This window comes from Chrysochloris asiatica, unplaced genomic scaffold (assembly GCF_000296735.1).
Source record: "Chrysochloris asiatica unplaced genomic scaffold, ChrAsi1.0 scaffold00019, whole genome shotgun sequence".
Classification (NCBI taxonomy): domain Eukaryota; kingdom Metazoa; phylum Chordata; class Mammalia; order Afrosoricida; family Chrysochloridae; genus Chrysochloris; species Chrysochloris asiatica.
The window spans coordinates 7,588,123-7,613,233 of record NW_006408537.1 but is presented as its reverse complement, the minus strand read 5'-3'; the positions used below and the strand labels follow the sequence as shown (position 1 = coordinate 7,613,233).

The following is a 25,111-nucleotide window of genomic DNA, read 5'->3' as shown; positions in this document are numbered from 1 at the left end:
GTACTACATTTTAGTTTGGGAAACTTCAGAGAGGGTCACTATGGGTCGGAACCGACTCAACGGCACTTAACAACAAGTGAGAAACAGGAATAGAAAGAATGACAGTGGAGAAATAAGTCTTTTATTGATTCAATCATCTCTGTTTTTCCCTAGGTCACTTTATTCATATATTTCTCAAGCCAATAAGACAGTGTGAGAGACAGATTTTCACAAAGTTCCTCTTCTTAAAATGTACTTGTTTTCAGAAACAATTGTGATGGCCTTGGTTTTTCTTCTGCCCGCTGCATCTAGTGGGATTCTTTCTTCCCATATGCTTATTCAATATGCTTATTTCAACTTTTAATTACTTGCTATGAAATTTGGAACGTTTTTACTTTAAAGTTGCAAAATGTTCTTTCAAATTGCTCTCACACACTTATTACACATCTCCCTAACAATCCAAAATAATGTGGTAAGACACATCTACTTTTAATTGAAAATGAATCTGACTTTTCATTTGGTGGTTAGTATTTCCCCTCTCTTTCTGGCAGGTTTTTTTCTTCTTTAATTTCTTTCTCTCATTGCACATGTTGATCTTTTTGAAAAAAGAATGTTTGCCAAATTTAGTCTGAGTTAGAAGGGAAGGTGGGGGGAGGGTAGATACTAAATATTCTGACCAAGAAAACTGGCAACTCATTCCCAATATAGAAGTAAACTATATGCCTGGTTAAGCAATTAAATTATAATTATACGGATTGATATTATAAATCATGCTTTGGGAAAATGAGTTTTTGAGACTTGAAACACCTAGACTCATTTTTATTTTTCACTGTACCTTAGGAAAAAAAAAATCAGCACATATGGAAGATAATAAGAGTTGTTTCCACCACTAGTGTGGCCAATTTTTGCTTTGTAACTCTAGGCAATGTTCTAGAGACAAGAAGCAAATTCATAAACTTGATAATTTAGTTGAAAATATAAAGGGTAAACTGTGGTCTGCTTTATCTGGGATATGTTTTATAAAGTCAGAGAGGGAGATTTGAGTTTCAAAGTAATTGATTTTAATCCGTACCAATGATAAAAAAAAAAATTCTTAATTTGGTTTATATACTGAACTAACAACTTTTGTTTAAATCATTTCTTTGAAACAGTATTCTTTCACTCCCAACTTGCATTGCTAGCATGCATGTGAATCCATTTTATAGATGTATTGCATGCGTGTCAGTATTTGAGTCAGATGCTGTGACATCCTACATGGCTATTAATACAGAATTTTTAGTAGACCAAATATTGATGATCATCATCAAGTATCAGTGGAGTGAGTTTGTGTAAGAAAAATGGTGCATACAATTTGATTCTGCTAGCCTATCAAATTCTATCTTGCCTACATCAATAAATTGAAACAGTATGAGAAACTTGACTTAGCTTTAGAACATTCAGGAAACACTTAAAAAGAAATTAAATAAGAAACTAGGCACCTTTACATAGAGTAAAGGAAAAACATAAAAATTTCATAATAGTTCTGGAATTTGCTCGATAAATCTACATTGGTATCAGAGTACTATTCCAGACAATGAAAGTACTGTGAGCCCTAAGGTTAAATGAGAGCTTGTAAGGAAAATTATAGCTGCACAAATGCATTGTAGACATCCAAATTTTAAAGGCATTGAACTTTAAAGATAAACACATACTTTGCTCATTTCCTTGAATTAAGTATGGTATTTTACAAAGGTGTGCACTTTCACCATTATACCCGTCAAATTTTAAACACTCTAATTTAAATCTGCATATAGTCATGAAGAATATTTGACTTATGTTTATTTGCATGGATTAAAACAAAGTACTGAGTATAATTTATAGGAAATATTTAATTTGTAAAGCTGTTTACATTTCAACTGAGATGAATTAAAAGTGAAGAATCATCATGCAGCATCTTAGATATTTGTGTTTCAAATGCATGGATTTAATAAGAGAAATATGAAAATACTTTTATGCTTCAAATTTCATATTTAGAATCTTAAACTTGGTTATCTGATTGTCTTTATTAAATTACTACTAACTGTTGCTTTGAGGGCTAGACTATATTTAGTATTAATTAAGTCTCTACTGTATTTTATTCTAAGGAGATCTGGCTGTCATTAAAGCAATAAATTAATCTCAATTTACAAATCCTCTTTTTATTTAAAAAAAAATATTAATGACTTAAAAACTAGAAGTAGTCTCAAATATAGAACTGAGAAATATCATGTTAATTTAGCTGTAACCTGAGACTTAATACAGAAGTGTATTAAATGTGTGCCATTAAAAAAATCTTATAGAATATAATATAAAACGGGTAACAAAATTGTCAGTCGGTTATTTGAAAACTGGCTTTTCCCCTCCTAGAACTCATATGTCCCACGATCAGTGTACTATGATAGATGCCGGACTATAAAATTGTAAGAATGGAGGCTTTTCTGGTAGCAAAAGGGTTAAGTTCTTTTTGCTTTACCAGTTTCAAATTACAATGAGAAGCCTCTTCTTTCCCAGCAGGGTTGTACTTACATTACTCTTTAGATCTCTCTTGAAGAGGGCTGGTATATTTGTGCCTGCTGGAGGTGGAATTAACAGTAAGAAGGAGAAAGAGATTGAATGGATTTACAGGAAGGTTTTCAAGTAAATTCAGGCAAACACATTTACTTGAATAGTATAACCTTGAGTCTTATTTTACACTAAGACGATACAAAAGATGTTAAAGTTATCACCAAGCTGCCGGACAAATATATATTACAACACCAAGGTGCAGATCAGCATAGATCTGTGATTCAGAAATCAGGATTTGTCTTGGAAAGAGCTCAAGGGTTGAGAAGAACTCAAGAGCAAGTGAAGATCACTTTGGGAACTACAGTTTATCAGAAGATCAACTTTCATTAATTCAAATACCAAAGGCCTGATTACCATACATTCATATAGGAATGCATAGGTCATCTGATCAAATAATATTAGCCGTCTTCTGCTACTTTCATGCAGCAAAAAGTCTTAACAACTGTGGATAATTGGAAATCTGAGTTTCAGCTTTCTTAGAAATAACTACTCTTGACACATTCCACACTATTTAAAATAGGACAGGAAAATCAGTGAGGATGTTGTGTTCAGAAATGTCACTGTCATGAAGAATAGGTAAATTTGTTTTTCAGCTACTGGAAAAGTGTACCTCCTAGGAACTTAGATTTTTCTTTTTGTAAAGAAGGACTAAAAATATCAACTTTTCCTTTTTGGACAAAAATGCATCTGACTGTATTTTTACTTAGGGGCATTGTGGGTTTCCTTTGGAGTTGCTGGGTTCTAGTGGGTTATGCAAAAGGAGGTTTGGGAGACAATCATGTTCACTCCAGTTTTATTTATAGAAGACTACGGAACCATGAAAGACGGGAAATACAGAGGGAAATTCTCTCTATTTTGGGTTTGCCTCATAGACCCAGACCATTTTCACCTGGAAAACAAGCGTCCTCTGCACCTCTCTTTATGCTGGACCTATACAATGCCATGGCCAATGAAGATAACCCCGAAGAGTCAGAATATTCAGTAAGGGCATCCTTGGCAGGAGACACCAGAGGAACAAGAAAAGGATACCCAGCCTCTCCCAATGGGTATCCTCGTCGCATACAGTTATCGCGAACGACTACAACCTTGGCAACCCAGAGTCCTCCTCTAGCCAGCCTACATGATACCAACTTTCTGAATGATGCTGACATGGTTATGAGCTTTGTCAACTTAGGTATGTTTTCATTTATTTGTTAATCTTTGTTATTACGAAGGGGAAGTTTTCCTAATGGTAAAGTAGCTGCCTGGTAGGTGGTCATGTTTATATAAAGTCATTTTCTATAACTCTACTCTTCAGCTTCTGTTTCCTTTCTTTCATTGATGTAATGTAAGATCTTGCCTTAGGCGATAAAGTCACACACACACACACACACACACTCATATGTATTTTAATATGGAAATCTAAAATTAAGCACTATGGTTTGGGTTTATTTGAGTCTTGTTAAACTTTCAATCTTACTTAAATATAGAAATGAACAGGCAATAGTGTGAAAAGGGGAAATTCACCACAATAGCTACGTTATGGGGAAAAAATGAAAAATGAAAGAAAAAACAAACAAAGAAATTTTAGGGATGAGTAAGTAAGAGTGACACTGTGAAACTTTTTTGTTGTTGCTGATAGTAATTTGAAAAACATGCAAGCATTTATTTACATTATAGGGGAGGCAATTACTGTTAAAATATTTACGTAAAGTTAACTTCAATCAAATATTATTGTAAATGATTACTATCAAATAATTCAGGAAGGGATTCTGAAATCCTACTAAAATATTTTAGATATGAAGTTCTGATCAGACATTTCTTAACTCTAATGATTAACATATGCCATATCTATTTGGTTTTGACAGGCAAGAGAAATATCAAGCACAAATTTTCCTTTTTTTATTTAGAATAAAAAGTTAATTAAATTTTCAAACAATTAACATTTTATAGATTAATTTTTTTATTCCTTTTTTATTCAGTGCTGGAATTTTTATTATATTTTTAAAACATGGACACTATCTAGGACCAAACTTGAAATGGTTAATCGAATTTATATAGTATTTACCAGCAATATTCCTTCTTGTAATAATATTAAATAGTTTACCAATTTAAGATGATTTTATAAAGCCAGTAATTTTTCTTAAATGTGTTTCTTTAAATGTGTTGAAACTGAAGGTGAACACATTCTATATTCAGATATTTTTAAGGAAAAATAACATGGAATAAGTTTTATCATTAAAATTAAATATACCATCACCAAATTTAACTGACTACGAAGAATTGAGATATCTTTAATGTAAGAACTTTTAAAACTTCATTTTAAAAATTCAATCTGCTTTGACTTAAAATTGACGTGTTTCATTATATACTCAAGTAACATTTCCTTATATAATATTTCAAAAGAAATATTCTTTGAAAAGTCAGATAACAACAAATCCTAATAACATGTGGATGCTTTTATAATACATGTTGCTTAATATGCTCTGCTCATTTGCTCTTAGCAATCCTAGTATGAAGGATAAGGTAATTTATAAATCACATGCTTCATGTTACTAGAGACAAAGTCCTTATTATTAAGTTTTAGTAAGTCATCATTCATTGCATTGCTCAGGTAGTCTCCAGGTCTTTTCTCCAACATATCATTAACAAATTTAATTTGTTAATTAAATTTGTTAATTGAACTTTTAGACCATTAAAATATTACCTTAATTCTAAATTTGTTTTTTAGAAACTAATTTAGTGTAAGTGATATATAATTGTGATCCACAATTTACTTTGCAGCATTTCTAAAGTATTATTCAATAATTTAAACTCATTTCAAAAGTTTAACCAAAAAATTCCCTTTTAACATAACTTACATATTTAGAAAATACATCACTGAAAAAATACATCACTGAGATCATCTAAAAGCTGACAAAAAGACATGTGTTTTGTTATATACTTAAAAACAATAACAACAAAAAACAACTCAGTCATGAATTTCTCCTATTAGTATATTTTTTATAATTGAAAATGTTGATCACGCAAAGAAAGTATTTAATTTTTTAAAAAATAATTAAGTATGATTTTTGTATCTGTCATTATTTTTAAAGTCTTCTTAGAGTAAGAAAGATAAAAACAAACAACAGTACACAACTTTTGAAATCCATTTTTCTCATTAAGGAATATTTACAATATTTAGATCAGTGAAATTTTGGTTACATTTGTTCACTGTATACATTATATTAGCAAAGCAGTTAATTAATTATATCATGAGTACATATATTTTATTCTAGAGAAACAATATTAGATGTAAGCTTCAGAAAACTTTGTTATCTTGTTTAAACTGTTCAATAATGATTTATCCTCAATAACAAAAGAGATATTATCTTCTGCATTTCATATTTACAGATTAATGACCCACATGATGCTAAAAAATTGATTCTGATACCAAGTAAATTTCTCCTAGAAGTCTCTGAGGAAAACTGAACTACAGTTTTATTATCCTTAGACTATCCTTAGATTATCCTTAGACTTCTATTATGTTCAAATCTTAGAACTTAATCATTACTTAATAAATACTTCTTGTATTTCTTCTATCATAAAATAGGTCAAAGTATGTTCAGAAAGGTTTCAAGTATAATATCAGTATTAACTGCACTAAAAATTTCAGTGCTTTTTAAAATAATTCTCATTAGTAACGATTACCTGAAACCTGTTTCATGTTCTAAAAAGACCCAAGAGGGTTTTGCCTTATTTTTGCTAGTGACATAAAGGATATGCATGTAATGGGGACTAAGTGCAAATGAGTCAAATTAGTAATAGACAGGGGATTTGTATTAAGGAAGTGACCTGGATATTTAAATATGTGAAAAGAATCTGTTGACATTTCCCATAATAAAATGAATTATACAAAAACGATCTAATAACATCTTTCTGTTTAAGTGCTTAGTGTTGTTGATATTTTCAAGTCATATCATGGACTCTCTGCAATAATCTTGTCATTGAAGAAAATAATTTCTTTTTCCTTACATAAGTGTTCCTCATAATGAACAAGTAATGGGCATAGATGTATTGAGTCATATTACATGAAATATTTGACTTTTAAAATATTTTAGTGACTTGTTCACTTGGAAGAACCAAAGGTAAATTATTAACTGTGTAAAGAGAATCTTTTCACTCTATTGTGTTCATTGTTCTTAAACTACCTATGTCAGTCTCATATTATCTGGCTTTTATAGGTGAGCTTCTCTGTTTTGTGGCTAAAACTGTTGAATATCAGTGCCACTTTGGCTTAGTCAATATCACATGATTTTTCTAGTGATAAAAAATATCTTTCTGGTAATTATTTTTTCTTTTTTTATCTGTTTCAAAAATGACAGACTAGTTTATGCATCGAATGCCTATGTAAACAAAAGGAAATACTAGCAAATTTGCTTGTAATATTTAAGTAGATCTCATTTACATAAACATTTAGTGTATTTCTAAGATCTTTTAGAGATCAATTTTTAATTGGCTACTTGATTATGATATAAATAATATGACATAATATTATAGACATTTTCTAGGAAATTACAATAAAACAGTCAAAATAGAAAATTTACTTTATTACTCATTGCATAAATGGTGTTCTCCTGAAAAGAACTTTAGTTTCAATGGTTTTGGATTGACTGACTTGGTATCAAATTATTTTTATACCCATTTCATGAATAGTTACTAATTGTCAAGACATAACATACAAATATGATGCTTAAGTTTTTTCATATTTTATAATACCATATTGAGCTTGTTAGACGTGAAATTACAGGGGGAAAAAGCTTTCAAAAAAACTTTAAAATGAAATTAAATGTAAAATTTTAAATTAAACGCCTTTCCCTCTGCTTCACCAAATTGTTAACATCTCCTGGTACTGTAAAAAAAAAAAAAAAAAAAAATTACTTAGATCCTCATATGACAGATTTGAAAGACATCAATGATATTTGTTGTTGTTTTTAGTTTACTCTAGTACCCAGTTGAAATAAATTTACTTGCAGAGCTACATATAGATGCCTATTGATGATGTAGTCTCTCTAATAGGGTTATTAACACTTGTAAAATATAAACGTACCCATAAACACATGCAAGATTTTGGGGTGGGGGAGCAGGCTGTGAAGATTGGATGGAAGAAGTAGATCTAAAATCATCATAGTATTCGTATTCATGGATTAGGTCTTGAATAGCAAATGCTACCATTGGTTAAAAATATAATTGTTCTTTAAAGCATGTCTTGTGAAGAGAAAAGAGGTCTTTGGGGGCAAGGACCTTGTTCTCTCTTCCTTTAGCAAACTCTTTCATTCAGTAACACGACCAAAGAGAATCTTGTTCTTTAAAATGATATTTATTGTCAAATTACTGCTCTGGCTTCCAGAAATATTTGTAATTATAGTTTAATTTAAAGATTATGAAAGTTGGAGTGATCGTTCACAAATTGCCAGCTTTGAAAGTTTAGTAAGAAGTCACAGTTGGGGATTAGAATGGGAATGATCACATAGGTTAAAAGGATTTGGGACTACCTCATCTACCACATCCAGGTCCTTCCCTTTCATTCTTATATTTTTCTGAAATATTAGCCACCCAACCCGCCTTCCCCCAGCCACTGCTAACATTCTTTGGCCTTTTCTTTTAGCTCAATAATCTCTCTAGCCCAAGGCTTTCTTGGCCCTCCTCTCCTCACTGTTCTTACCCTCCCTGGGGTCTGCCTTTGGTCCCAGTTTCTTCATTGCTAGAGGCTTGGATTAGCTGAAAATCAATTAGTTACAGTTTGATCATTTAGGTCCAGCCTCCTGTTTTCTCTCTAGTTGAGAAGGAAAAGGTTATGATGTGCCAATTGCTGCCTCCACCCACTAGGAGAACAGCTCCCCAGGGCATCAGAACTGCTCAGGCCAGTTGCTATCCCCTGTGATTGTTTCCCACTACCCTTTCTCCTTTGCCTCCTCACCTCTTGCTGAGGATTCCATTCACAGAATTTAATTGTTTTTGCATGCACTGCTTTATAATATAATTAGAATTTTATAAAAGGGAAAGTAAAAAACAAAAGAGAGAAAAACAAAACAAAACAAAAACAGCAACATTGAGTAACAGTAACACTAAACAAACCAGCAAAACCCTTCTAGTTTAGAAAAAAAAAAAATTGTGCTTATATTATCATTGTTTAAATTTCATGCCATGTCTGTGAAGAAAGATTTCTTTTTTTAAGTTGAGAAAAGATGATAAGCAAGGAGGAGATCAAAAGTAATAATTGAAGGCATAGAACAATGAGAAAGGAAGAAAGAAAAAGATGGTTTAAAAAAGTATTTGAAACCAAAAATGAATGAGGAAGTCTTTTAGGGCTGGTCTTTGAGTTGTGTAAGTAGAGGGTGTTTGGGGAAATCCTCCGTCTACCTCATACTGACATAACAGCTAATTCAACATCCCTAACCACATCAGCTCCAGGGGGAAAACCCTTTCATCCTTATGTACTACAGCATAGAAGTGGGGAAATGGGTTGGGGTGATCATTCAGTGTGTGTACAAGGAACATAGAGACAGGGCTACTTGCATTTACAATCATAAATAATGTAGTAGCTCAACTTTTAAAAGCCACAGGTATAAGGAAGAGGCTGTTCTGAAGCACAGAGAGGGGTTGAGATCAGAGGAGCCACTGGAAGGGCTGGAGTGAAACAATGAATTCCCTTGTTCTAAGTAATATTTATGAGTGCTTCTTTGCACCTTGCATTCATATTTTATTGGCTGGTCTGTGGGGTTTTCCCATTTGTTCATCTATTAAAATAATACCCTTGGCTGAGATATTCTTTAAAACACACCAGTCAGCTTGACAATCAGCTCATTTATTAAGGGAAAAAAGAATTGGTTGTGATTTTGATGTCAGAGTGGGATGTTTAAGATCTAGCTCTCAGAGCTATGTCAGAGAGAAAAAAAAATAATAATGGTGGATGTATTCACCTGCCTTTTTCAGAGATGTTTAAAAGAATCTACTTGACCAAGGAGTAACTTCTGACTTACATAAGTATTGTCTTAGTGGTTGTGGACACATTATAATCTAAAAAAAAGCAAAACCAAAAAATTTTTTAAAGTATTCAGTGTTCAAAATGAGAAAAAGTGATCATTTGTGGATTAGTAAAAAGAGTTTTTGGAGTCCTGGTGTGGCGCTATAAGATAAGCATTGGACAGCTAGCTGAAAGGTTGGAGGTTCAAACCCACCAGCTGCTCTTTAGAAAACCTTTACAGGATTACTATGACTTGAAGGCAGACAACAACAAGATTCTTCAATGTTTTGTGGAGAAATGAAAAAACAACAGTAATAACAAAACAGTAACAAACTTTCATAAGCAAACAGTGCATTCTCTTCTGCTTGAAAGGTTGTGGATTAAACAAACAAATGCCAAATAAAATGTAGAAACCAAATCCTTGAATAATTTTTAATAGATTGAATGTTATAGAAATTTATGTAGGACATGTGCTATTTTATGATTTCTAAGAAATGAAAATTCCTGTCTACATAGGATGTGTTCTTTTTTCATAATCAAAAGAGCATTGGTTTTTACATTAGTAGATGCAATTCTGTATCTTAGGAACACATGAACCAAATAAAGTTATCTCTTAGATATTTATTTTATTTTATTACTTTGTGAAAGTAAATGCTTACAGTTTCTTATTATTCTTGTTTAACAGCTCCTCTGAAGTTGTTGTTGTTGTTAAGTGCCGTCGAGTCGGTTCTGACCCATAGCGACCCTGTTAGGGTTTCCGAGGAGCAGCGAGGTAAAGAAAATAGTGTAAAAAGGTCAGGGATAACAGATGTAACACTCATTTAGTGTTTATTCAGGACTATGAAACATGTCAAAATAAAAAATATATTTATTAATATTTATAACCCCCTTCAATTATTATGACAACAATATATGAGAAGTTCAATATAATTTGTTGAGTACAGACTTTCTTTCCCTATTTTGACCTTGGTTTGATCGTCTTATATAGGAGACCCAAGGAGCTCTGATAGCGTAGTGGTTACGAATTGGGCTGCGAGCCGCAAGCTCAGCAGTTCAAAACTACCAGCTGCTACGTGAGACAAAGATGAGGTTTTCTGCTCCCGTAAAGATTTACAGCCTCGGAAATCCTGTTCAGGGTCGTTATGGGTCAGAACTGACTCAACGGCACTTAACAACAACATAGGAGACATAGTCATTTTCAAAATTTTAAGTCCATTGCATATTACCTGCTTTCTTTTCTGTACTTCTGTAAAAGGAGAGCATTTTTGTTATAATTAGAAACAATGTGCTTAATTTTTAATTAAGACATGCTCCCTCTTACAGTGAACTCATGACAAAATAACACTTAGCAGTGCATGCAGAGCCCTTTGTACAAGACTGGACACAAAATTGACTATAAATGTTACCTATTGTTATACACTGCTATCTATAGCTAGCTGTATATACCTTACATACTATATAGCCTCCAAAGGGAAAGGAGAGTATTAAAGAGGAAACTAGAATGCTTAGATTGGAATTCCAGATTCCACACTTACTAGCCGTGTGGTCTCAGACTGGGTATTTAAATTCTCTGAGCCTTCAGTTCATCTAAAAAAATGTATATAGTAATAGCACCTACCTCATTAGATATTGAGAGGATTAAATTAATTAGAATACATAAAACATAGAACAGTTTTTGCAACATAGTGAGAACTCACTAAATGGTCCAGATTATTAGTAGAAAGGCCCTTCTTGGTACAAATAGTTAATGCTCTAGGCTTTTAACTGAAAAGTTGGGACATTCAAGGCTACCCAGAGGCTCTGGGGAAGAAATGCTTGGTAATCTACATCTGAAAAATCAGTCACTGAAAATTCTGAGCAGCACAGTTCTACTCTGACACACGTGGGGTTGCCCTGATTTGACATCAACTGGATAACAACTAGCTTTCTTGTTAGTTGAGTTATATTTGTGTTCAACATTTGTAGCATATTTTCAGGTCTAGTGACAAAAGGAGCTCTGGTAGCGTAGTGGTTACGAATCGGGCTGTGAACTGCAAGGTCAGCAGTTCAAAACTACCAGCGGTTCTGCGGGAGAAAGATGAGGCATTCTGCTCCTGTAAAGATTTACATCCTCGGAAACCCTGTGCAGGGTTGCTATGAGTCAGAACCGACTCCACGGCACATAACAACAGTGACATAACGCATGGGGTTCGGAACAAAATGAAAATATACAGTCTCTTTTTTTAAAAAAAATTAAAAATTTTGAGATGGTAACAGTATTAGATGACCAAGCATTAACCCTTTTAAGTGTGGGGCTCCGAGTGACTGCAAAACTAAAGTCTGTTTCTAAGTGGGGACAAAGTTTTTAGACCACAAAATAGGCAATACAGTACCTGTACAATAGGTGAACTTTTCTGCCTGTGCAGAAAGCAGAAACATTTAGCAGAAAACCTAAAGGAAAACTATGTTGGAAAAAGATCTTGACCTAAACTGTGGTCTTTGAGAGAAAGATGTCATGCAGCCAATCCCTGCAGACTTGAAGCATGGAAACCCATAGTGTGGCTCATAAAAGTCAGCCTCTTGGTGCAGATGGAAAAGAGTAGAAATGTGGAGAGTGGTTATAGAGGCCCAAACTGAAGTTATTTAGCATAAATGGATAAATGAATAGTGGGTGGATAGTCTACAAGAGTTCTAGGAACACTTTAATGTCAGTGCAATTTAGTGACAAATATGTTAACCTTTGTCCGAATTAATGTATTATACAATTAAAGAGATAATTATAATTTATTTTAAGACATAATTATATCATAAATATGTAAAGTGACGTAATAAACAAAAAGGCGAAAATATTCTTAAATTTCATATGGATGCCTAATTTTGGTAGATATGTTAAAACTCTTTTAGACAAAACTGAAATTCAACCAACAACAAACACATCTCACAGAGAGTGGCACTTACTGACCACAGTATAAACAGTAGACTGCAAGTGCCAATCAAAAAATTCCGCATGGAAAGCCTGAAAAAGACCTGCAATCTTGCCAGCACTATAATTACCAAATATGAACAGCAATGTATTTTTCTAATCTTTAGGCCTGTTTATCCTCAGTCCTATGCCATACCTCCTGAAATGACCCATGACTGCATGTTAAAGCTTTTTGGATTCTGAGTGGGATCACAGGATATTTTTCCATGTCCCATTCAACATTCCATAGTTAATGTTGCAGGAAGAAATAATGTTAGGATGAGGTAAATTGGGATTTTTGACCTCCTTCTATGTTACCTTTACTTTCTTCTGTCAGAGTTCTTGTGACTCAGAGAGACAGAATTGAGTGGAGGAACAGGTATGTGTGCTATTTAGTTCTCATGAATAACCAACCACTGAGCCTTGAGACTAGGTGTGGTGCTGTGGGTTAATGTGCCAGACTGCAAAGCCATTTGAACTGCAAGGTCGGCGGTTCAAGCTCACCAGCTGCTCCTTGGAAACCCTATATAGAGTCGCTATGGGTTGGAATCGACTCGACGGCACCTGACAACAACAAGCCTTGAGACCACAGTTCTCCCCTTGTCTTTTAATCATAGACAAGCTTCTTTCTTGTATCATCTATGTTCCTCCTCAGAACTCCTAAGAATGGCAATTTCAACCTGGTTTTACTGTATAATTATGAAAAGTGGAGGACATAAATTCAATTTGGACATGTGTAGGTTCTTTTGAAAATCACCCTGATGCTGGTATTGAAGATTAGTTTAATGAATGAGAGTGATGTAGGTCATTCATTAGCTAGACTTTATAGTCAATGCTGTGTAGATGTTTACTTCGGAGTGAAGAAGAATTATTTGGTTTCAGTAAAGTTTTAGTAAGGAGTTATAGTAGTGATCAGATGGTAACCAAACTATCAGTAGTTCAAATCTACCTGCTACGGCCCTGAGCCGTGGCAACCCTATGAGGGCAATTCTACTCTACCCTATAGAGTTGCTATGAGCTGGAATTGACTTGATGGCAATGGATTTGAGTTTTGTTTTTTTTTAAGTGTAAGAACTCGAGTCATACTGCTTGGATACCAGCTTCGAGTTTACAGCTGCATATCCTTAAGCAAATTGTTTAACTGTATTAGAACTATTTCCTCATATGCAAGCTAGGGATACTAACACAGAATTATAAATAGGGTTTAATAGAGTAAAAATTTAAAACCTTTACACCTTAATGTCCTCTGCTGTGACTCAATGGCACTTGACAACAAATAGCAACAACTCCTACTGCTCCTGGAAAGAATCTATCGAGTCCTAATGTTGGAGAGCTGCATCTAGTCCATCAGCCTTTGCCAAATAGATATCTTGCTGAAATTCTGGAACATTATGTACATGTCTTTTTTTCTTTCCAAAGGACAAACTCTGAATTCTTTAAGTCTGTTTTCAGGTTGGACAGTTGATGGACTCAGTTCACCTGTCAGGGTGTGCTGGAAAGACTACATGACAGATCCTCAGGCAATTGTAATTTTTCTCCTTGAGCTCCTGAAGGCAACATTCCCTGTGACATGCTACAGAAAGGTGGTCTTCTTATTGCCTGTGCTCAGATTCCTAGACTTATCCCATTGTTTTGTTTTAGTTCCACATACTACCTGTTCCATTTCCTTACTTGTTATGGAGAAGGGAAACTGATTGCAAGCCAAAGTAATAATATGCAATTAGAAAATGTTTGATAGTGAAGAAAGGAGTATTCTCAATAAGACACTTTGAAAATGAAGTGAAAAAATCTTGAAGAAAACTTAGTGCTTATTTTCATAAGCTAGCTTGCTTTTTTAATTTTAATATTTTTCCCCTTTATTTATTTATTAAGTTTTTATTGTGAGGTTTACATGGGGGAACATCATCCTACCATATTTTGTTTCATTGCAATGATCACAGTCTCCTCCATGCATCATCATATAACCCCAAAGGGTACACCACACAACAGGCCACCCACACACACACAACCCTCCCCCCCCAACCATCCAGCACACAGCTCTTCTCCTGCCCTGAGTCCAGTGTCCCCTGCTGGTCCATCTGTCCACATCATCTTCTCTGTCTCCATCCTTGGTGTCACTGCCACTCTGGGTAGGGTCCTGCTCTCCATTCTTCTTACTTGATGGTCCCAGGAACCTCCGCTCCTGGGCTGCAAAACCGTTCACTCTCCTTTTGTCAAACAACATCTACCTCTATATTTCCTAGCCTCACAGTCAGACCTGATGGCAATTATTCACTGTTGTACCACAAGAGTCTTATCCCCATTTCCTTTCACTAGCCCACTCCCAACAGATTGGAAATCATTCAGTGGTGATTCTACCTTCCTCCGCCCTGTCTGTAACTAGGCTCCTCCTTGAAAGCTTGTAAGCCAGTCACTTCTTGCCTTTAGATTGTTGTTAAGTACTGTGGAGTCAGTTCCGACTCATAGTGACCCTGCACAGGTTTCCGAGGCTGCAAATCTTTATGGGAGCAGAAAGCCTCATCTTTCACGAACAGCTGGTAGTTTCGAACTGCCGACCTTGAGGTTAGTTAGCAGCCTGATTCATAATCACTATGCTACCAGAGCTCCTTTATAGCCGCCCCCCCCGCCTTTTTTGGGTAGCCAATGTCTCTATTACTCATCCCTGTCAATCCTGTGTACCAAGGGGTTGGGAGTGATCCTTGCTGTAAAGATTTGTTCCCTTTTTTGAGCTACTATGTCCATAAGTGCAGGTCAAGTTCATCAAATTGTAGCAGGTTACTCCTTTTTTTTCCCGTCTTCTTTCTTCTTCTAGTTGAGTTCTGATCATCTAGCCATCGAAGTCAGGTCAAGTGGGTACTATCCGCAGGTATGGGTGTTCGTGTGCCTCTCCCCTCACTTCATATCATCTGGACACTTCACTCTCCACTCTAGTCCTCTGTGGCCATGTCACTGCCTCTGGACCCAGGAGTCCCTGGGTCTTGCCATACTGCTGGCCATCCAGGTCTCCACCCAACTTCACAGGGGTGTATTGAATGTGGTTGGACTTAGCTTGCATTTAGTTTTAATTTTTAAAAAATTGATTCATGACTTAAAACTAGGGGAATAAACTCCTGAACTTTAAATTGGAAAGCCAACCTCTTCATGTTTTGCTATATACTTTTTGTGACTTTTGAGTTCTGAATCACATGAATGATTTCCTTTTCAAAAACTAAATATTATTTTAAATTCCAAAAAGCCAATCTCTTCATAAAATCATTCACTCAAAGACTATTTTATTATTGTCTGTAACTCAAATTATGTCTGAATTGTAATTTTCTGGATATTTTCATTATCATTTGTATCATTATTAGCTTTTTTTCTTTCTGTTTGATAGCAGTCAGCCTTCCTAGACAATGTGTTTTGACTGGTCTTATTTTCCCTTAGGTGACAGTTCTTTTTGTAAATTTTGTTGACTTTCTTCCTGTTATAACATTTTGAAGAAGAAATATGAATCTATGAGTTTGACCAGAAAGCCACATGAAAAATCATACAGAAACTGCAGACACTTTTATTTACAATAAATACTTTTTAGAGCTATCACATTGATTTTTGATATTTTATAATATGCTGAGTAAGGAAAATATGGATTTATTGGCTTATCATCAGTTGATAGCACAGTGAAAGATAAGTCATTGAAATGACTTTTCTATAGTTTTATTTTGTGGTGAGTTAGGTTCTTAAAATAAGATATTGATTAACAACTATGTGTACTGACATATTCAAATCAACATTTAAGATTTTTCTCTTTCATAGTGCTATGTCAGATGCAGCTGTCATCCATTCTACAGTTGCTTACTTTGAGGAAGAATTGTATTGACCTTAATTAAGCAAACCGTTAATTATGTGAGTGTTAGATAATCTGAAATTATGCTATGGAGGAGTCCTGGTGTGGAACTGTAAGAATAGCACAAGACTGCTAACCGTTCCTCAGAACTGACTTAAAGGCACTTAATAACATTAATAGCATTGTTGTTGTTAAATGCCTTCGAATCAATTCTGACTCAACAGCCCTGTACAGGGGTTCCTAAGAGCAGCTGGGGGCTTTGAACTACTGACCTTTTGGTTTGCGATCCAGTGCTTATCCTATAGCACCATGTAAATTTATCCTATAGTAAATATAGAAAGAATAAGCATAATTAATGCATCAAGAACTGAAGGAAGTGATTTATATGCATTATTCAAATTAATTCTCATCTCAACTCTATAGGTAGATATTTTTTGTGTTCCCCTTCTGTTGGTGTGAAAACTGAGACTTGTCAGAGTTTAGCTAACTTACTTCTTGCAACATGTCTAATGCTTTTTGCCACTACTGTTTAGTTTGGTAGTCTGCTTTTGTAAAATATAAAACAATGAAACTTTTAACAATATGATAATCAGTTTTACTTTCAAAACCATTTTCTTGTGCATTAAATGATCTTACCTGTACAACTGCAATACATAGCATTCAAAGAAGTAGATATGATCTCACTATACACAACTGTCAAGCTAGAGTTCTGAAAGGTCATTGACTTAAAAATATGAGTACAAGCGATTTGACCAGGTGCTGTGCAAAAGACTCTGCCTGTTTTAATGCCAAGATCACAGAGTTGGAAGGGCCAGGCATAGACCTCAAATCCCTAATTTCTGGGCCAGGATTATTTTGCTCAGTGATATATAGTTTAAATAAATCACATTTTGAAAATCTAGTAAGTAAAATGAAAAACACAAATTTATCTAGAAGGTGTTCCTTTGTTAAACAATGGAGTAAAATTAACCTTCTGTGTATACATAGTAGATTTTGAAACCTCAGTATTTATAAATAAATTTTTTTAGAAAGCCTGCAAACTGAGTCTAAGGAAGCCTGTTAATCCAAAACAGCATGGACAAAAGGTCAAACCAAGTTGCAGCTAAGTTCAGGGACTCTATCAGAAACCCATTTGTATAACTGTAAAACAAAATGAATAAACAAGTAAGACAGTAGCTGAGGAATCAGTTCTGACTCCTGATGCCCCTGTGTGTTTCAGAGTACAACTGCACTCCATAAGATGCTGTTTTCAATGGCTGTCATGCTTTGGATATACATCGTCAGACCTTTCTTTGAGCCGTCTCTGGCTGGATTCAAGCTACCAACCTTTCAGTTAGCAGCAGAGTGCTCAATCATTATGTTACCCTTGGGTTCCCATGTAGCTACTGTTGTTGTTGTTGTTGTTGTTGTCAAGAAGCCATTGAGTTGGTTTCTACTCAAGTGAGTTCCTACTCATGGTTACCACAGAGGGGCTTCTATGTTTGAACTGCTGACCTTGTGGTTAGCAGCCCAGTGCTTATCTTACAGCATCACACTAGTACTCCCTATGTAGCCATAGGATGTTACTAAAATGGAGGGTCCAGTGAATTTAAAGAGACTATCTAAGAAAAGATTCACATTTACACTGGAGGTTTACAACACATTCTATAACATAAGAATGCTTCAAGTAATCATTATCTATTTGGGTTCTACTCAGGAAAAAAGGATGAAAGAACACATGATCTTTTAAAATTAAAATTTCAAATTTTAATCTTAACCTCTCTTCCAATTGATTTTGTCTTATCTTGTCTCTCCAATTTATTTTGATAAAGCTTTCTACCTCTATTTTATTGCCAACAAGACTGTGTGTGTGTGTAGTGTTTACTACTGTATACACTGAATATGAGGTAAATTCGAGTTATAATAAAGGCTGTGGAGACAAGTTTTACAACTGAAAAAAATGATAAGAATTGGTAAAAGCATGACTCAGATACATTGTTTTGAATCTAATCAGGATACTGGATATTGTTGTTGATGTTGTTAGGTGGCATTGAGTTGGTACTGACTCATAGCAACCCTATATACAACAGGACGATACACTGCCTGGTCCTGTGCCAATCTCACAATCGTTGCTACATTTGAGCTCATTGCTGCTGCCACTGTGCCAATCCATCTTATTGGGGTCTTCCTGTTTCTCTGACCCTCCATTTATATGATATCCTTCTCCATGGGCTGCTCCCTCCTGACAATATGTCTGAAATATGAGAGACAAAGTCTGTTCATCCTGGCTTCCAGGGAGCATTCTGGCTGTACTTATTCCAACACAAATTTTTGTTCTTTTGGAAGTCCATGATACTGCCAAAATTCTAATACTAGGCAGTTATTATTTTGAGTTGATGGTTGAGAAAAATTGACCAATAATCTCCCACTACTTTACTACTTTTTGTGCCCTGGTATGGTGCTGCAGGATAAGTACTGAATTGTTAACTGGAAGGCCGGCAGTCAAAGCCACAAGCCACTCTTTGAAAACCCCGTACAGCATAGCTATGAGTCAGAACTGACTCAGTGGCAATTGACAACAACAACAACAACTCTTTAACAACAGCTTTCTGCTGTTGTGAAATGAATATTGCAGTGAAATGAGAGCTTAGGTCTATTGACACAACACCACTGCTATCTGTGTATCAATTCATACCAACAAAGCACCAGATAATCAAAGTGAAGTAGTGTAAGCTGAGTCAGTTCTTACCAACAAAGCTCCAGAGAGATACTCAAGAGTGAAGTAGTGTAAGTACACTTGTACTAATGATTTCTGTTCTACTGGAAATTCACTTTCTTCTATAACTTGCAAGTATTCAGTGCTAAAGTACAAGACAGTGTGTTAATAGCATTTCATATGTTAACTTATTTAATTCTCACAAAATGACCATATTTTACAGAAGAATAAAGTGAAATCCTGAGAAGTTAGCTTATTTGTGAAACCTCTACATCTTGCAAGAAGAGTAACTGGATTCAGAGTCCAAGCTACTTACTGCTAGGTTGTGTTGCCTCTGTAAATGTTGTTGGAAAGTCTGTTTGGGGGACATTGTTTGAGCACTTTTCAAAGTTCTATATATTATTCCAACACAGGATATGTTAGATTTGGAATATTTTCACTTCTTTAATAAGGAACATAAAAACCTTTAATAATGACTTTACCAAGAGTCTTGTCTTTGGAGTTCAGCTCTTACAGATGTCTGTGGGAAAACTATGCTGCTGTGAACTTCTGCAGAAGGTAAACATTCACAAGACTGAATGCCAGAAGCACTTTCTAATGCCCATGAGTGCTGACCTTAAGCCATGTAACCTAGCTGGTCTATAAGAAGGAATAGAAACATGATCTGCATTGACTCCCACCTTTTAAGAATAGAGTGGACATGAACAAAAGTAACACTCAACAGAATACGAAAGAAGTAAAATGTAATATTGCAAACAGCGTTAGTCCTCAAAAACATTGGTTGGAGATTTGAATAAAGTGATAGTGAGTTCACTTGGATTCTGGAACACTTTCAATCTGCTGGCCTATATAAAAGGCCACATAAGCAGGACTGCCCTGTAGTGAAATATGAGCACTTTGTGGTAGCTTCTCTGAACAACCAGTGAATCTCTTGAGAAATTCATTAAAGTGAACATTTTCACCGCAGGACCATCAACCTGTATATTAGTAAACTTGTTCTGCTGCAGGTAGAAACTCTGGCAGATAGCCTCAAATTCATCCTGCTAGCTAGGGTTGAAAGCTTCTCTGAGATATGTAAAACATTGGCTACACTCCATATTTAATGCACATCTCTTGAATTGCAGAAGCTGTTACCCTCACCTCTTGCATGTCTGAGCATAAAGTGTGTTCGTTTCACATAGCTCATTCTTTGTCCCTATGTCATACCTAAGCTTTTTTTTTTTTTCTCTCTCTCTTATCGTGTGTATTATGAATTAAGGACTAAGTTCTTGGGGTAATTTTTTTCTCAAAAGAAATTATTTCTGCAACATTTCTCAAAACAAAAGCTTAAAATACTAAGGCCAATTTAGTGCCAGCTCCCTCAGCTCTCAGTATCAAGCTGTTGCTGCTAAGTGTCAATGAGTCAGTTCTGACTCTTAGAGAACTTGTATGGAGTTTCACAGGAGCAGCTTGTGCACTTTAACCACCTTATTTGGATCCAAACAAACCTTGCAGTTCAGTGCATTAACCCACAGTCCCACACCAGTACTAAGTTGTTGTTGTTAAGTGCCATCTAGTTGGTTCCGACCCATAGCAACCCTGTATAGGGTTTTTGAGAAACATCTAGTGAGCTTGAACCACCTACGTAGCGGTTCAAATAGATTTTTCAGTCCAGCACATTAATCCACAGCGCCACAGTTTGTTGTTGTTAGGTGCCATCAAGTCAATACCGACTCACAGCGACCCTATTCACAACAGAATGAAACACTGCCCGGTCCTGGGCCAACCTCACTATTTGCCATGCTTAATTAAGCCCATTGATGCTGTCACTTGGCCAATCCATCTCACTGGAAGTCTTCCTCTTTTTCTCTGACCGTCCACCTTACCAAACATGATATCCTTCTCTAGCGACTGCTCCCTCCTGAAAATATGTCCAAAGTATGAGAGAAAAAGTTTGGCCATCCTGGCCTCCAAGGAGCACCCTGGCTGTACTTCTTCCAACACAGATCTGCTGGTTCTTTTGGCAGCCCATGGCACCTTTAATATTCTCCTCCAGCACCATAATTTGAAAGGATCAATTATTCTATGGTCTTCCTTATTCACTGTCCAAATTTTGCATGCATAGGAGGTTATTGAAAATACCATGGTTTGGGTCAGGTGCAACTTAGTCCTCAAGCTGACATCTTTACTTTTCAACAGTTTAAAAAGTTCTTGTGCAGCACATTTACCTAATGCCATACGTCATTTGATTTCTTGACTGTTGCTCCCATGAGTGTTGATGGTTGATCAGTTAAGTTGTTAAGTGCTGTTGAGTTGATTCTGACCCATCGTGACCAAGTACAGGGTTTCTGAGACTAGTTGATCAATAAGGGATACCAAAACAGCTATCTATTAATATGTTGACTTTTAGTTAATGCCCTGATGACTTTGAAAAACAAGCTAAGAGGTAGCTGATTGTGAATATGATCATTAATTTATTGCCTTTTTAAAATTCTACATTTTTCATCTCTTTTATTTTTACTTAACCACTCCCACTTAATCTCAGTACAGGTCATCCATTACAATTCTAATGTAAGGGATGATCTCATCATCCAATTTCCAATGATCTAGTCTGAAACCCTATACAGGGTTGCTATGAATTGGAACTGACTCCATGGCACATAACAATAACAAGTCTGAGATGCACTTAGGAAGCCAGGTGAATCAGGTTATAGTTTATACGTAAGTAAGTATCTTCACTGAGTTTTCATGAGATTAATTTTGTTGTTGTATGATAACTAAAAATCAGCTACCATGGAATCAGTGATGACTCAGGGCAATTCCATTTGTGTCACACTAGAACTCTGATCCATTGGGTTTTCAATGACTGATTTTGGGGAAATAGATTGCCAAACCTTTCTTTCATGGCAATTCTGGTGGGCAATGAATAAGGAAGACTGTAGAAGACTTGATTCATTTGACTTGTGGTATTGAAGAATAATACTGAGGCACCAAGAACAACAAGAACAAGCAGAAGTACAGTCAGGATGGTGACACTTTGTCTCTCATAGTTCAAATATATTATCAGAAGGGACTAATTCCTGGAGAAGGACATTATGCTTGGTAAAGTGGAAGGTCAGTGAAAAAGAGGAAGACCCCCAAGGAGATGAATTGACAGTGGCAGCAGCAATAGGCTTAAGTGTAACAAAAATTGTGAGAATGGCCCAGAGTCAGGCAGTGTTTAATTTTGTTGTGCTCAAGGTCGTTATGAGTCAGAACTGACTAGAAGGCACCTAACAACAACTGGTAGATTGGACTCCCAACCATTTAGTTAGCAGCCAAAGACTAATAAACTGAAAAGCTGAATGAAATACTCCATTTTTCTTTAACTATAAATGATAATGACTTAGCAATGAGAAAAATAAACAGATAAACAACATTGGTATTTGCTGAAAATCTTATCAAAACATTTCACTCAAAAGAAGCTCAGAACTCTGCCAATTTTGGAAAGGGGGAAAAAAACAGGAAAAAAAAACAAACAGAAAATTGCACGCTGTGAATAATGGCCCAGAATATGAAAATATATGGAAAGGCACAAAGTAAGTTTTAATCAAATAGCATCACTTACTTAGATAGAAGATTATGAAAATACCTTTTTTAACATGGTAAAATATTAAGAGTATTTTCAAGTCAAAATCAAGAGTCCTTTGAAGAAGTCATTGTCTTTACCAATTGTACCAGTTCTACTCTGTCCTATAGGATTGGTATGAGTCAGACTACACACACACACACATGTATGTAATTGCTGTTAAATGCCATTAAATCAATTCCGACTCATAGTGACCCTGTATAGCAGTTTGCTAGTTACACAATAGTAACTACAGAAAGTTTTAGAACATTGATAAACATTTTTTTTTTCCTTCAGGAAAAAGTATATCACTAAAATTGTTTAGAATTCCTGAGGCATGGTGATAATAAAAAACAGAATGACTTTAAGTTAGTTTTACTATTTTAAATTTCTCTACAAAAATTGAATCTTTTTCTTGCCTACAAAGAATGAATCTTTTTCTTTCTTGCTCTTGGCACAGACTGTTTTTATCGCTTATTGTTGGTATACCAATCATCTTTATAGAAAATTAATAGCATCAAATTAAAGTCCTGAGCCTGTTACAGAAAAAGAGGGAAGCAGAATAGAATTAGAAGATTTAAAAAATATTATTTTATTGTGTGTTTGGTGAACGTATTCACAGTAAATTAGATTCCCATTGGACAATTTCTATATAAATAAAACAATTTATTTCTATATGAATAAAGCAATTTATATAGAAACTGTTGAATGGGAATCAAATTTACTTGCTTGCTGAAGGTGAAGAGGACTTAAAACATTTACTGATGAAGATTAAAGAGCACAGCCTTTGGTATGAATTATACCTCAATGTAAAGAAAACAAAAATCCTCACCACTGGACCAATAAACAGCATTCTTACCAACGGAGAAAAGATTGAAGTTGTCAAGGACTTCATTCTTCTTGGATCCACTATCAACACTCATGGAAGCAGCAGTCAAGAAATCAGATGACGTATTGCATTAGGCAAATCTGCTGCACAAGACCTTTTGAAAGTGTTGAAGAGCAAGGATGTCAGTTTGAGGACTAAGGTGCGCCTCACCCAAGCAATGGTATTTTCAATAACCTCATATGCATGTGAAAGCTGAACAGTGAATAAGGAAGACCATAGAAGAATTGATGCTTTTGAGTTATGGTGTTGGAGGAGAATATTGAAAGTGCCATGGCTGCCAAAAGAACCAATAGATCTGTGTTGGATGAAGTGTAGTCAGAGTGCTCCTTGGAGGCCAGGATGGCCAGGCTTCGTCTCTCATACTTCAGACATGTTGTCAGGAGGGAAATCATGTCAGTCACTGGAGAAAGATATCATGTTTGGTAAGGTGGAGGGTCAGAGAAAAAAAGGAAAACCCCCAACAAGATGGATTGGCCAAGTGGCAGCATCGATGGATTCACGCACGGCAACAACAGTGAGGTTGGCCCAGAATCAGGCAACATTTCTTTCTCCTGTGCATAAGGTCTCTATGAGTTGGTACCGACTCGGTGGCACCTAACAACAACATATAAATTTCTTGGAGTTCTGGTGTGGTGCTGTAGGTTAATGTGCTGGACTGCAAGGTCAGTGTGAACAGAAAGGTTGACCGTTCAAGCTCACCAGACGTTCCTCAGAAACCCTACATAGAGTCTCTATGAATCAGAACCAACTCGACAGCACTTAACAACCACAACATATAAATTACTTAGTGACATTCATTGTATTTTCCATGGGGTCAACATTCCCTTTCACTGTAATTTGATTGTTCTGTGTCCAGTATTCTAATATCCTTGTCCCCTTATAGTCTTATCTTTGCTTTAGGGTAAATAATGACCTTTTGGTCTCAAATAGATGGTTTTTTTGCTAGAACATGATATTTACAAGTAATATCTTATATTTGTGTGCCACTACTCTCTTATTCCACTAAAAGGTGATATTAGGAGATAGCTTCCGTTCTAAGGTTGAAAAGTATCTTAGGGCAATTGACCCCTGGTCTTAACTGATCTACTGAGTCTGACCTTTTTATAGGAATTTGAGTTTTGTTCTACATTTTTCCTTCATCTTATCTGAGACCAGCTATTATGACCCTGGTCAGAATATTCAGTTGTGGTTAAGTGAGCACCATCTAGTTCTGGTTTCAGCATAGATGGGGCCATGGCTCGGGTCTGCTACTAGCCCTATACACTTATTTCTTCTCTAGATTTTGGTTTCTTTCTTCCTCTTTTGCTCCTTTTGAGTAGAGACCAACAGCTGTAACTTAGATCACCACTCACAGGCTTTTGTTGTTGTTGTTGTTAGGTGCCATCGAGTCGGTACCGAACCATAGTGACCTATGCACAGCAGAACAAAACACTACCCAGTCCTGGGCCAACCTCACTACTGCTACAGGTTTTTAACACCCCTTAAAAGTTCACTTCAGGGTGAACTTTGTGAACTCTGTTGTTGTCAGGTGCCATCGAGTCGGAACTGACTCATAGCGACCCCATGCACAGCAGAACGAAACAATGTCTGATCCTGGGCCAACCTCACTACCGCTGCCACACTTGACACC

General features: G+C 35.7%; 1 protein-coding gene across 2 annotated transcripts in view; it reads left to right on the top strand.

Annotated features, from left to right (window-relative positions):
• Positions 1–2,526: 2,526 nt before the first annotated feature.
• The window catches only part of BMP5 (bone morphogenetic protein 5), a 195,520-nt gene continuing 172,935 nt past the window's right edge, over positions 2,527–25,111 (top strand). The window contains exon 1 of one of the 2 annotated variants that reach the window (XM_006835731.1): positions 2,527–3,736. In XM_006835731.1, coding sequence (XP_006835794.1) covers positions 3,244–3,736 — 493 coding nt within the window. In that variant the 5' untranslated portion in view covers positions 2,527–3,243. The remainder of the gene's footprint in view (positions 3,737–25,111) is intronic. The other variant, XM_006835732.1, reaches the window with a different exon arrangement.